Here is a 13,355-nt window from a genome sequence, read left to right on the forward strand (position 1 = left end):
GTCTGTCTATCTGACTGGTCACTCTCAGTCTATCTATCTGACTGGTCACTCTCAGTCTCTCTGACTGGTCACTCTCATTCTCTCTCTCTGACTGGTCACTCTCTGTCTCTCTATCTGACTGGTCACTCTCATTCTCTCTATCTGACTGGTCACTCTCAGTCTCTCTATCTGACTGGTCACTCAGTCTCTCTATCTGACTGGTCACTCTCAGTCTCTCTCTCTGACTGGTCACTCTCAGTTTGTTTACCTGACTGGTCACTCTCAGCCTCTCTGTTAACTGTTGAGCTTCACTAGCCTCTGTAGCACAGCTGGCTATCATCCTCATTCCACATCTCACCTAATAAAGATACCAAGTACACTAAATCTGTCTGACGTAAACTTTAGAATAAGTTCTGACTGACGTAAACTTCAGAATAAGTTCTGACTGATGTAAACTTCAGAATAAGTTCTGACTGACGTAAACTTCAGAATAAGTTCTGACTGACGTAAACTTTAGAATAAGTTCTGACTGACGTAAACTTCAGAATAAGTTCTGACTGACGTAAACTTCAGTATAAGTTCTGACTGACGTAAACTTTAGAATAAGTTCTGAGTGACGTAAACTTTACATCGTCAATCATTACCCGTTGAGTGTAATGTATGTCATATAAACACGTCGTCAATCATTACCTGTTGAGTATAATGTACTTATCGCAATTCACCTTTGAATTAGAACGCTTTGGCCAATATAGTATTGCGTTGTGTGACGACACAATTGAATCTGTTTGTAATACAATTGCGAAATGCAACAGAAACTCTCATTGGTCCATATGTATAAGTCCGCCCAAATTCCCTTATACGGGAGTAGTCAGCATTTGAAAACATGACGGTCAGATGCTAGATGAAAAAAAAAACTTCAAAGGAAGAAAGAGAAAAAGTTGTATTCTTGTGTTGTTGTCTCATAAATGTAATATAAAAAAAATTCCTAACATATTTTCCTACTATACTTGTGTCCAAACTTACCTTCAAATATTTATTAAAGCCCCATACGACCCAAAGACTCGATCACAGCTTTTGATGATTTCGTTCGTAGACGTAGCCGTGTTAGGTAGCCAGTCAATTCGAATCCCGGTTCATTTCCATATTGGCACAATAGCGTCTAGATGTGTACTAATACCCCACAAATATTTTAGCTAAATTGTTTAAATAATATACCACCCCAATCCTATTAAATGATAATTATTCAAATAGCTAAACTCACGGCAGTGCGGCTTTCATTAGTCATGAGCGGCCGCGCCGGCCGGTCTCCATCTAATGTCCTTATGTAGCATATTCGTTCATCTACAGCTTATTTTACCTTTACAAAAACTGGTACAAAAATGTTTTAATTTTTATTAATTATTCGTGTTGATAATAAATGAAGAGCGAATACATAACTTACAACCGATTTTATGAATAGATACCAATAGCAAGAGTTCGAATTGACCGGCTACCTAACATGGCTACGTCAACAAACGAAATCATTTGAAGCTGCGAGTTTTCGGGTGGTGTGTGGCTTTAATGAATATTTGAAGGTATGTTTGGACGCAAGTATATAGTAGGAAAATATGTTAAGATTTTTTTATATTGAGTTTATGAGACAGCAACACAAGAATACACCGATTTCAGGCCTCAACCGTCCGCAGCTTTTTGTGACCCGTAAATCAAAGGTTTTTCTTTTCAGAGAGCTATGTACAGTTCTCCAGCTACACTGAATCCGCTCGAGAAAGTGGGCGGGCTGTAATCGGCCAATGAAAACTCTTGCTGTATTACATCAAACATGTCATTCAAATTGTTCAATCGTCTCATTCAATTGTGTCGTCACACAACGCAATACTATATCGGGTAAAGCGTTCTAATTCAAAGGTGAATTGCGATAAACGCGTCGTCAATCATTACCTGTTGAGTGGCGACAATGAAGGGTGTGGTAATGTCTCTGTACAGAGGGAATTCCTCTTGTAAAGAACTGACCAATCGCTGGTGAGTTTTCTGCCAAGTTCTTTCTTCAGCAATCTCATTGGTCAATTGTCCTGTGGTACACACCTTCAACAACTTCTCCATTAGCTGTAGGGTGTGATTGACAGATCCTTTGGTACTGACAAACTCACTGATTATATCCAAGAGCTGTTTATACTGAAAAAGAACAATGACATTCACAACAAGTTGAAGAGATGCTCTATCACACACCTTTTATGTAAGTGACACAGTGTATTTTACCTGTGACAGGTGTGCGGTGTGTAGGTGATGTTACCTGTGACAGGTGTGTGTTTACCTGACAGGTGTGCGGTGTGTAGGTGATGTCACCTGTGACAGGTGTGTGTTTACCTGACAGGTGTGCGGTGTGTAGGTGATGTTACCTGTGACAGGTGTGTAGTGTGTAGGTGATGTTACCTGTGACAGGTGTGTGTTTACCTGACAGGTGTGTGGTGTGTAGGTGATGTTACCTGTGACAGGTGTGTAGTGTGTAGGTGATGTTACCAGTGACAGGTGTGTGTTTACCTGACAGGTGTGTGGTGTGTAGGTGATGTTACCTGTGACAGGTGTGTAGTGTTGTAGGTGATGTTACCAGTGACAGGTGTGTGTTTACCTGACAGGTGTGCGGTGTGTAGGTGATGTTACCTGTGACAGGTGTGTAGTGTGTAGGTGATGTTACCTGTGACAGGTGTGTGTTTACCTGACAGGTGTGTGGTGTGTAGGTGATGTTACCTGTGACAGGTGTGTAGTGTGTAGGTGATGTTACCAGTGACAGGTGTGTGTTTACCTGACAGGTGTGTGGTGTGTAGGTGATGTTACCTGTGACAGGTGTGTAGTGTTGTAGGTGATGTTACCAGTGACAGGTGTGTGTTTACCTGACAGGTGTGTGGTGTGTAGGTGATGTTACCTGTGACAGGTGTGTAGTGTTGTAGGTGATGTTACCAGTGACAGGTGTGTGTTTACCTGACAGGTGTGTGGTGTGTAGGTGATGTTACCTGTAACAGGTGTGTGGTGTGTAGGTGATGTTACCTGTGACAGGTGTGTGGTGTGTAGGTGATGTCACCTGTGACAGGTGTGTAGTGTGTAGGTGATGTCACCTGTGACAGGTGTGTAGTGTGTAGGTGATGTCACCTGTGACAGGTGTGTGGTGTGTAGGTGATGTTACCTGTGACAGGTGTGTAGTGTGTAGGCGATGTTACCTGTGACAGGTGTGTAGTGTGTAGGTGATGTTACCTGTGACGGGTGTGTAGTGTGTAGGTGATGTCACCTGTGACAGGTGTGTGGTGTGTAGGTGATGTTACCAGTGACAGGTGTGTAGTGTGTAGGTGATGTTACCTGTGACAGGTGTGTGTTTACCTGACAGGTGTGTGGTGTGTAGGTGATGTCACCTGTGACAGGTGTGGTGTGTAGGTGATGTTACCTGTGACAGGTGTGTAGTGTGTAGGTGATGTTACCTGTGACAGGTGTGTAGTGTGTAGGTGATGTTACCTATGACAGGTGTATGTCTACCTGACAGGTGTGTGTTTACCTGACAGGTGTGTGGTGTGTAGGTGATGTTACCTGTGACAGGTGTGTGGTGTGTAGGTGATGTTACCTGTGACAGGTGTGGTGTGTAGGTGATGTTACCTGTGACAGGTGTGTAGTGTGTAGGTGATGTTACCTGTGACAGGTGTGTAGTGTGTAGGTGATGTTACCTATGACAGGTGTGTGTCTACCTGACAGGTGTGTGGTGTGTAGGTGATGTTACCTGTGACAGGTGTGTGTTTACCTGACAGGTGTGTGTCTACCTGACAGGTGTGTGTTTACCTGACAGGTGTGTGTTTACCTGACAGGTGTGTGGCCTGTAAGCCTGCTGACTCTGTAACACTTCTATTTGTTTCTTTAGTTTCTGTCTCCTCTCCACCAGGTGGAGGATCCAGGGGTGTTGGAGATGGGCGGGCATGTCCAGAAGATGGAGACCTGTCATCTGTTGGTGGTGAGAAACTCTGACCTCTAGCTCGGTGTTTATCTCTTCCAACTGTCAACAAATCAATCAACTTATCATTGAAATTCTCCTTCTGAAAATCATCATATCATTGAAATTCTCATTCTGAAAATCATCATATCAATGAAATTCTCATTCTGAAAACCAATCATACAGTCCCTGAAACGTTCTTCTTTCCCACTTGAACGGTGAGCGAATGGTGAACGCACGGTGAGCGAACGGTGAACAAACGCAGAGCGAACAGTGAACGAACGCAGAGTGAACGCAATTTGGTGAACGGAGAGCGTACACAGAGCGCGAAGTGAACGGTGAACGAACGCTGAGCGCATGCTGAACGCAAAATGATCTATTTACTCGGAATGTTTCGGATTTTTCCCTGGGATTTTACTTATTTCATAATCAAGTAATAAAATAAATGTACATGTATATTTCATCAATTAATAAAAAATTAAATCAACCGGAATCGTGTTACAACATATTTTACAGTTCTGGATATATTCAATGTAATACACTTTTGCACAAGTAACGAGTATACATGTATATATTTCATGAAATTATTGCAAATTGTACATTGATACACGCAACAGTCATACACAAACAAAAGCAAATTTCGTACATGTATGTACATTGTATATACCATTACATGTACAGATACATTTAATGCATGGGTATAATATATAAACAATGCATGTGAAAAGGAAAACACTATAGTCTACATGTGTAGCGACATCCAGAATCTACAGGTGTTCATGTATGGCTTCAAACTTTACGAGCTTGATCGTTTGGGATACCTGTAATTAACAAACACCTCTGAAAGGAGTCAAGATAGATGCAGTAAACAAACAATAGGGATGGTATACCCTGTGTCAACACCTCTACACTCCTAAAAGTATTAAATATTCCTACTTACATTTTGTGTTATTCACTTGTCGCAGCTACATCCACCCAAGGAAATAATCAGTACAAAACTTTCTATTTTTATTATTGATGTGACCATAGATTGCAGTTAGATCGTGCAATATTTGTATAGATTTGATTTAGATAAAACTGTTTTTTATACTGAACTACCCGTAGAATGTTTAAAGGCTAATGCAGAAACGTACCAGATAAACAATTACATCTTAAGTTTGCATTAAAGACAAATGTTACAAAAGTTTCAAATTTGGCAAGAGTGGTGAATATCAGTTTATTGACAATGTCTTTCATAAATATAGGCATAAAAATAGCCATATCAGTTTGACATTCTGACACGTACATACGGTACAATGTACATTATGTAGCATCGTTTGTTTGTTTTTATTTTTCAAAGTAGGGGAGGGGGGTTGACCTGTTTAAAACTCTTGTCAAGCAATGCAAAATAGTTATAATAATTTGTGCCCGAACTTGTAAATGCTAAATCGTGAACACAGGGGGAGAGGTTTTCATTACCTGAAACTGCTTATTTTTTGTACTTGGGTTATATTCATAAACGACAATCTCTTATATTCGTCTCTCATTTAGAATTGTTTTTAACAAAAGCTCAAATGAACCTTTTGGCATTCACAGTGGATAATCCTGACATTTTGTACTTCAAAATTAAATTTCTGATATAGTAAGAAAGTCTCCTTCCACTCTTACGCACATGTTCAATTTTCATTTTCGCCTTGCTATCAAGATTGGTCCTTTCACTTTGGTGTTCCGAATGACAATGAAAAGACGGAACGGTGAACGAACGGTGAGCGCACGCTGAACGCAAAACTGTGAACGGAAAGAGCGCACGTTGAACGAACGGTGAACGCACGCTGAACGAACAGTGAACGTACGGTGAGCGAACAGAAAAATGGTAAAGTAGAACGTTTCAGGGACTGTATCATTGAAATTCTCAGCATAAACTTTACTGTTTATTCATTGAAATTCTCATTCTGATAATCATCATATTATTGAAATCCTCATTGTGAAAATCATCACATCATTGAAATTCATTTTCTTAATTGTGTTTTCTCCCTTCAATAACAGTTCTCTCTCTTTATAAAGGACAACTTATCTCCCTTTGTTTACATTCAATTGTTCCCTCTCATTTTAAATGAGATCACTTACCTCCCTTTGTTTCAGCTGCAGTTTGATTCTTGTTTTCACCACGGGGTCTACAGGGCACCTTGGTCTGATTAGGAGCATGCTTAACAGCCCAACAAACACCCATAGTCTCCCTAAAGTCTTCATATCCGGGTCTTCACCCGACACAGCAAGTACTCCACCCAGACACTCCCCCACTACATGAGTATCACACGGCAGGACTCCGGTCAGGGTCTCCGTGAGAGTCTGGACAGTTTGCTTGCGGTTTGGACACTGGCCTTTGTTTTGGATGTAGGTAATGAATTCGGACACTTGGTGGTGGTAGAGGTCGTCTGGTTCTTTCGTGTTTGATACTTTATCAATGGATTGAAGTACTGATATCAACACTTGGACAATATGCTGCTTCAGAAGTTTGCTAAAACATACATGTTAAGTAGATTCATTTTGCGTCATTATCTACCAAGAATAACGAAGATAAATATGTAAAACCATATTTTCACAAATGTTAAACCCAACTGGAAATAGTTTTGAATAATCTATAAATTGGTCTTAATTGTAAGATCTTCCAAGTTGTAAAACAGACCCCAGTAAAAACACAAAAACAACATCTCCAATACGCAACTTCCGAGATATCAGCTCTTCTGTGATGAAGGTACGTTAAGTGTTCTGTTGAACGCTAGGGTGGGTACAAGATGTATAACACATATACTATAGACTAGCTATACAAATAAGGATAAAAGTCATGAAAGTGTCAAGTTTGTTTATATCAGCCGTTGGTATACATTAAACTGACCGTATCAAGAATAATATTTGTTTGAATTAGAGCATTAGATTAAATATGAAATTATTTTTTTATTTCCTCCTCTGCACGAGTGATATTTTAATCAAAGAAAAATGGTGATTATCGATTTTTGTTTGAGCTAATTTATTATTAAATACTAATAAACTTACTAATATTGTGTGTCTCTGGAGATTGGGTGGTTGCATGATGTCTGGTAATCGGCCTTAAGGCAATATATGAAGGCAGCGATAAGCATTTGTACCCACCGTGTGTGGACGATAGTAAGTTTTGCATCTCACTGCGCGTAAGAGTTCCACAAAGAGAGAAAACTATTGGACAACTCGGAAATTGCGTATTCCACCTATTTACATCTACCAATATTTTCATTTTATTTCGTCAATCTGTCGTGGCTTGAAGTGATACAATAACGACACTAACCTCCTCGTGAATTTCCTGCAACAGATAGCGGAGCCGTGACACCAGATGTGCTGGGACAGAAACTGCAGCTTATGTAGCCTCTCTCTGAAATCTCCCAGGGACACTCCCATTGGTCGAGGTCTGTCATGTGACATCTTCTGTGTGCTTTCACTTCCTGCACACATCAGGCTGTAGGCAGTCTGACTTAGAATGGCCTTGAGAAGACTTGCAGGACCCTGTTCAGAATTTAAAAAAACATCATCATCAAACATTCTCGTTAACAAAACTCAGTTTATGAAGGGAAAATCTCTTAACCCCAACCCCCCTGAAACTACATGTAGTTCTACTTGATTTCATCAGATTTTGACATTCCCAGCAAGTCTTGCATGTCCTATACAATAATGGCTAACTCTTAAAACCGGATTCAACACTAACAAACATAAAATACATCCCCTAACAACACTGGCCATTTCTCTTTCAACTCGGTACAAGAGGACCATGGGACATAATGTGCTGAGTCACCTTGCCCTGGTCTTCTTCACAAAATTTAAAAAGATTTTTAACCCCATTTTATTCCCACGAACAATTTTTGACCCAAATCATGACACCACCCTAGCCCCACATGACTTAACCAACATGACAATCATGGCCTTGTATTCTACAGAAGAAGAATTTTAAAAGATTTTTCCCTATATTCATGTATCATGGAAAATTTGACCCTTGATTTTACCCCCACCCTGACCCCAGGGTTCACAACTTCTAACCAATCACTGAACATTATTAAAGGGACAAAGAGACATTCTATTTTGAAGCAAAATAAAAAGAAATATTGACCATCCTAATCAGGCTATCTTTGTATTGACACGGATTCATTTAACAAAACCTTACCCATCTGTCACGGTTAAATCCAGCCTCTAACTTTGCTTGATCTGTTTGAGAAGTAGGGGACCAGTTTAACCACCAGTTTAGACCTGTAGCGGATGTGTTGTTCCACAGTTGTTTATACATATCCTTTAGTATCACACATAGCATGTTCCTCACAACCTCCTAAAACAATTACAAAACATACCAAGACATTAAATACTACATCTACAGGAATACGAAACAATTACAAAACATAATACATGTAACAAGACATTAAACACTACATCTATAGGAATACGAAACAATTACAAAACATAATACATGTAACAAGACATTAAATACTACATCTACAGGAATACGAAACAATTACAAAACATAATACATGTAACAAGACATTAAATACTACATCTATAGGAATACGAAACAATTACAAAACATAATACATGTAACAAGACATTAAATACTACATCTACAGGAATACGAAACAATTCATTCATTTCCCTTTAAGTTTTCTTACTTTTCTTCATAATTTAACAGTTTTATACAATCATAGAAAAACAATAGCAAAAAAACAATTACACAACAGATGACTAAAATCACATCTAATCTACATAACTATATCATATTTTCCATAATTATTTTTTTTTTCATTTTACAAAAAGAATCATAAAAAATATCAAAAACAGAAGTCACAATTGATAATCTAATTAAGCTTCATTATTTCCATACATTGATATTCTATTTTGTTAAGTAATTTACAATCATAAAAAAAAAATAGAAAAGACATTCTCTGTCAGTAAGGCCACAAAATAGTTCCTCAGGCCCTGCCACAGCTGTTGAAAAGGTACCACATGAATTTTTTTTTTCAAGTCATATTTGTTTATTTATGTAAGTGAGGTAACTATAGCTATTCATGTAAAACTCAGAAGGTTTTAATAATATTATAAGTATTTTATTTTTCTTTATCAAATGATCATTGAATGCATAGTTATTCATTTATGTGCCAGTGTTTAGAGATAGTAGTGTAAATTCAATAATAAGTAATGTGTAGCTATTCTTAATAGAAATTAAAATCCCATTCCTTATTCTATGTAAACATGTACATGAAAAAGAAAAAGGTAACTCGTTCTACAGTCAGTATAAAAAACAAAGATAACTCATACTACAGCCAAGTCAAAAAAAATATAAAATTCAAAATAATACCTGCCTGCCTCATCAAAATTAAAAATTTTTGGCCTGAGAAACTTTGATTTATTTTTTTTTTGTTTGCCAAACGCATTGCTACCTTTCTTTCTATGGACACAGTCCTCAGTGAAGCCAGAACGGCCGGTGATAAAGACGTAAACTGGTCCCCAAAATTAACTAGTGCCCCAGTCTTCTCTGGTCCAACACTGTCTGCAGACGACAACATCTCATTGACTAATCTCAACTCGGACAGAACAAACACATCATCATACAGTGGCCAAAGGTCAACATGCTTCAGACTCGCTGATAGGCCTTGCTGTGACGGAACCGTGCATTCTGATTGGTCAGTTTCCATCTGAGTGACTAGTGCTTGACTGCCATCTCTTTTCACAAGGTTATACTGCTGCAGGAGTTGTCTGACCTTCCTGAGAGTTTCTGATAAATTGTCTGAAATTGATATAATCATTCAATTTGGTAAAATGAATTATACATGTAAGTACATGTATTCATAGCAACAATTCATCAACAAAAACTGATAACAGTGCAGTATCAACCCGCTTTATTTACACGTTTAAAATACTCCATCTCCATAACAATGCCTGTGTCAAGAAGTAATATCAATAAATAGCAGGTTTTTATTTATGAAAATAGAACACAGCGTACATTTACAGCAAAAGTGCTTGTCACAAATTTACGCTTACAGCGGGGTGATATTCATTTTTGAAGTTTTAAAACATAATTATTATGAATTTATTGGATATAATTAATTACACTCGTGATAAATCAAAATTGTTCCTCCCCAACACTTCGCTATAAGACTTAATGCATTTTATTTTGAATTGACAATATTCATACCATGTGTCTCTCCAGTTTTAGCCTCAGTCAGTGCACTGAGAAATACTGAAACAAGATAACTTCTGTTGTCTAGCTGGAGCTGAACTTTGAACTTTGTAATGAGGTCAGAAGCCTCTTCCTGGACATCAGCCTGTTTACAGAGTTCAAACAGGGTCAGAAAAGCCTCAGCCTCTTTTTGGTCTCTGTGAGGAGGTGGGTGTCCATGGGAATTCCAAAACTTGATGTAACGATCCGTCTCCTCGTATCCCATGGTCAGAACTGATCCCGCTCGACAGAGACGTGGAAAACACTGGATAAATCTACAGACACAATGAAGAGATTGTAAGCAATGAGGACATTACATACCTGTCACACATCAATAAACAGATTGTATAATTACCTGTCTCCCATTACAGACTGTAATTTGTCCTTGACCCAGGAGTAAAAGAGGATGACCTTGTTGATGTCATGATCCTGTGTGTAGGTTACCAAGGCCTCCCTCATTCTAGTAACCCAACCAACTCTGTCTAACACCTAGCAAGCAATAAAACATAGTGATTGTCAAAAGTCTGGAGAATTAGTGTAGGTCTAACACCTAGCAACCAATAAAACATAAACAGTGATTGTCAAAAGTCTGGAGAATTAGTGTAGGTTAAACAAGGGTCATACACAAGCACCTGTTAATTTACTGCTGCACTAGGTTTTGTGGTATTTTGACAGAACCAGTCTTGTTTGACTACAGCTTTCTTGTAGTGCTCTCATGGATACACATGATGTTTCCCATGGATACACATGATGTTTCCCATGGATAAACATGACATTTCCCATGGATACACATGATGTTTCCCATGGATACACATGACATTTCCCATGGATACACATGATGTTTCCCATGGATACACATGACGTTTCCCATGGATAAACATGACGTTTCCCATGGATACACATGATGGTTCCCATGGATACACATGACGTTTCCCATGGATACACATGATATTTTCAACATGATTAATGAACTAGACTTGGAATTAAAAATTCTTTCATAATTAAAGAAAAAATCACACATCACTAGACTCGTAATGATGGGCGAGCATTGGACAATGAATCCCAACAATTCAGTTCATACCCTGGCTGTGTCTGTGAAGTCCATATTTTGACCAAGATGGATGAAATGTTGCAAGATTCTGTCATCCTGCATCAGGTCTGTTGTAAGATTCTCTAGAGTCTGGTAATCCACAGCCAAGCTCTCTGTATATCCACCTGTCAATCATTATAATAAAGGTGTAGACACCTGTCAATCATTATTATAAAGGTGTAGACAACTGTCAATCATTATAATAAAAGTGTAGACAACTGTCAATCATTATAATAAAGGTGTAGACACCTGTCAATCATTATTATAAAGGTGTAGACACCTGTCAATCATTATTATAAAGGTGTAGACACCTGTCAATCATTGTAATAAAGGTGTAGACACCTGTCAATCATTATAATAAAGGTGTAGACACCTGTCAATCATTACAATAAAGGTGTAGACACCTGTAATTCATTTAAAAATGGTATAATAACACATATTTCCCCAATGAAATATAACAGCACTCCCATCTCAAAGTGAGGACGCTCATCAAAGTGAGGACGCTCATCAAAAGTGAGGACACCCATGAAAGAGTAAAGACCATTATCAAGGGTCTGATTCAAATAGAAATCGATCTAAATTGCTTGGCTCCACAAAAGTCTTCATGCAACATTACAACTTAAAATTCTGCAATGTATCATTAAAACACAAGCTAATTACCAAATAATTATGTTATACTTTAACACCATTACTAATACATCTTTAGGACAACCTTGTAAATTCTGTCTCTGCTGGTCAGTGAGGAGTTCATTCAGTAAACCACCACTAGATGTTCAGGGCCACATACCTTCTAAACTGTGTTTCAATCTGCTGACCAGCGGACCTCCAACAGACAACGTCTGACTGAGGCGAGACACCAGGGTATAGAGGTTCACTGTTTGACGGTAACCGTCCTCCCGACACCTCGGATCTGAAGGGGAACCTCGGGGATCCATGTACTGTTGTCCAATATCAGTGTGAACTGTCATACAAACAATAAACATTGACGTTAACTGTCACACAAAAATAAAGATTAACGTAAACTGTCACAAAACAATTATAGACATTGACGTATATTTTCTACAAAAAATAAACATTGACATAAACTGTCACACAAAACAATAAACATTAACATAAACTGTTACACAAAACAATAAACATTAACATAAACTGTTACACAAAACAATAAACATTAACATAAACTGTTACACAAAAAATAAACATTAACATAAACTGTCACAGAAAACAATAAACATTAAACGTAAAATGTTACACAAAACAATAAACATTGACATAAACTGTTACACACAAAATAAACATTATCGTAAACTGTTACACAAAACAATAAACATTAATGTAAACTGTTACACACAAAATAAACATTATCGTAAACTGTTACACAAAACAATAAACATTAATGTAAACTGTCACAGAAAACAATAAACATTAACATAAACTGTTACACAAAACAATAAACATTAACATAAACTGTTACACAAAACAATAAACATTAATGTAAACTGTCACACAAAATAAACATTGACGTGAACTGTTACACAAAACAATAAACATTAATGTAAACTGTCACACAAAATAAACATTGACGTGAACTGTTACACAAAAAAATGATAAACATTGATAAAAACTGTCCCACAAAACGATGAACATTGTCATAAACTGTCACACAAAACGATAAACATTGACGTAAACTGTAACACAAAAAAATAAACATTGAATATGTAAACTGTCACACACAAAAATTATAAACATTGAGGTAAACTGTCAACCAAAACAATAAACATCAGCGTGAACTTTCAGACACATACTAGAAAGATATTTTCACATCAGTTTCCTTTAAATTTCATAAATGGATACAAACAGATTTTCAGGTATTTTATGATATTTTATGATGCTGTTATAATAATGGGAGGCTGGTCTAATCAGGACAAGCTCAGTGTAAGAACATCCGGACAAGCTCAGTGTAAGAAAATCCAGACAAGCTCCCAGAGCTGCCAACATTATGAAATGGAAAATAGAAAGGTGGGGGGCAGGGGGCCTAGGCGGCCCCCTGCCGCTGGAGATCTTTTATGAATAAATAATTATGTAACCTGAGCAATTTTAGGCATATTTCA

At 37.8% G+C, this 13,355-nt stretch overlaps 1 protein-coding gene across 3 annotated transcripts in view; it reads right to left on the reverse strand.

Moving 5' to 3' along the window:
* The window catches only part of LOC125673676 (midasin-like), a 111,545-nt gene that overhangs the window by 37,711 nt on the left and 60,479 nt on the right, over window positions 1-13,355 (reverse strand). For all 3 annotated transcript variants that reach the window (XM_056159350.1, XM_056159349.1, XM_056159351.1), the window contains exons 48-58: window positions 12,032-12,205; window positions 11,236-11,369; window positions 10,510-10,643; window positions 10,131-10,429; window positions 9,376-9,722; window positions 8,115-8,273; window positions 7,248-7,462; window positions 6,053-6,443; window positions 3,818-4,009; window positions 1,918-2,151; window positions 248-337 (exon numbers count right to left, since the gene is read on the reverse strand). In XM_056159350.1, coding sequence (XP_056015325.1) covers window positions 248-337; window positions 1,918-2,151; window positions 3,818-4,009; window positions 6,053-6,443; window positions 7,248-7,462; window positions 8,115-8,273; window positions 9,376-9,722; window positions 10,131-10,429; window positions 10,510-10,643; window positions 11,236-11,369; window positions 12,032-12,205 — 2,369 coding nt within the window. The remainder of the gene's footprint in view (window positions 1-247; window positions 338-1,917; window positions 2,152-3,817; window positions 4,010-6,052; window positions 6,444-7,247; window positions 7,463-8,114; window positions 8,274-9,375; window positions 9,723-10,130; window positions 10,430-10,509; window positions 10,644-11,235; window positions 11,370-12,031; window positions 12,206-13,355) is intronic.

Source organism: Ostrea edulis, chromosome 3, assembly GCF_947568905.1.
Source record: "Ostrea edulis chromosome 3, xbOstEdul1.1, whole genome shotgun sequence".
Classification (NCBI taxonomy): domain Eukaryota; kingdom Metazoa; phylum Mollusca; class Bivalvia; order Ostreida; family Ostreidae; genus Ostrea; species Ostrea edulis.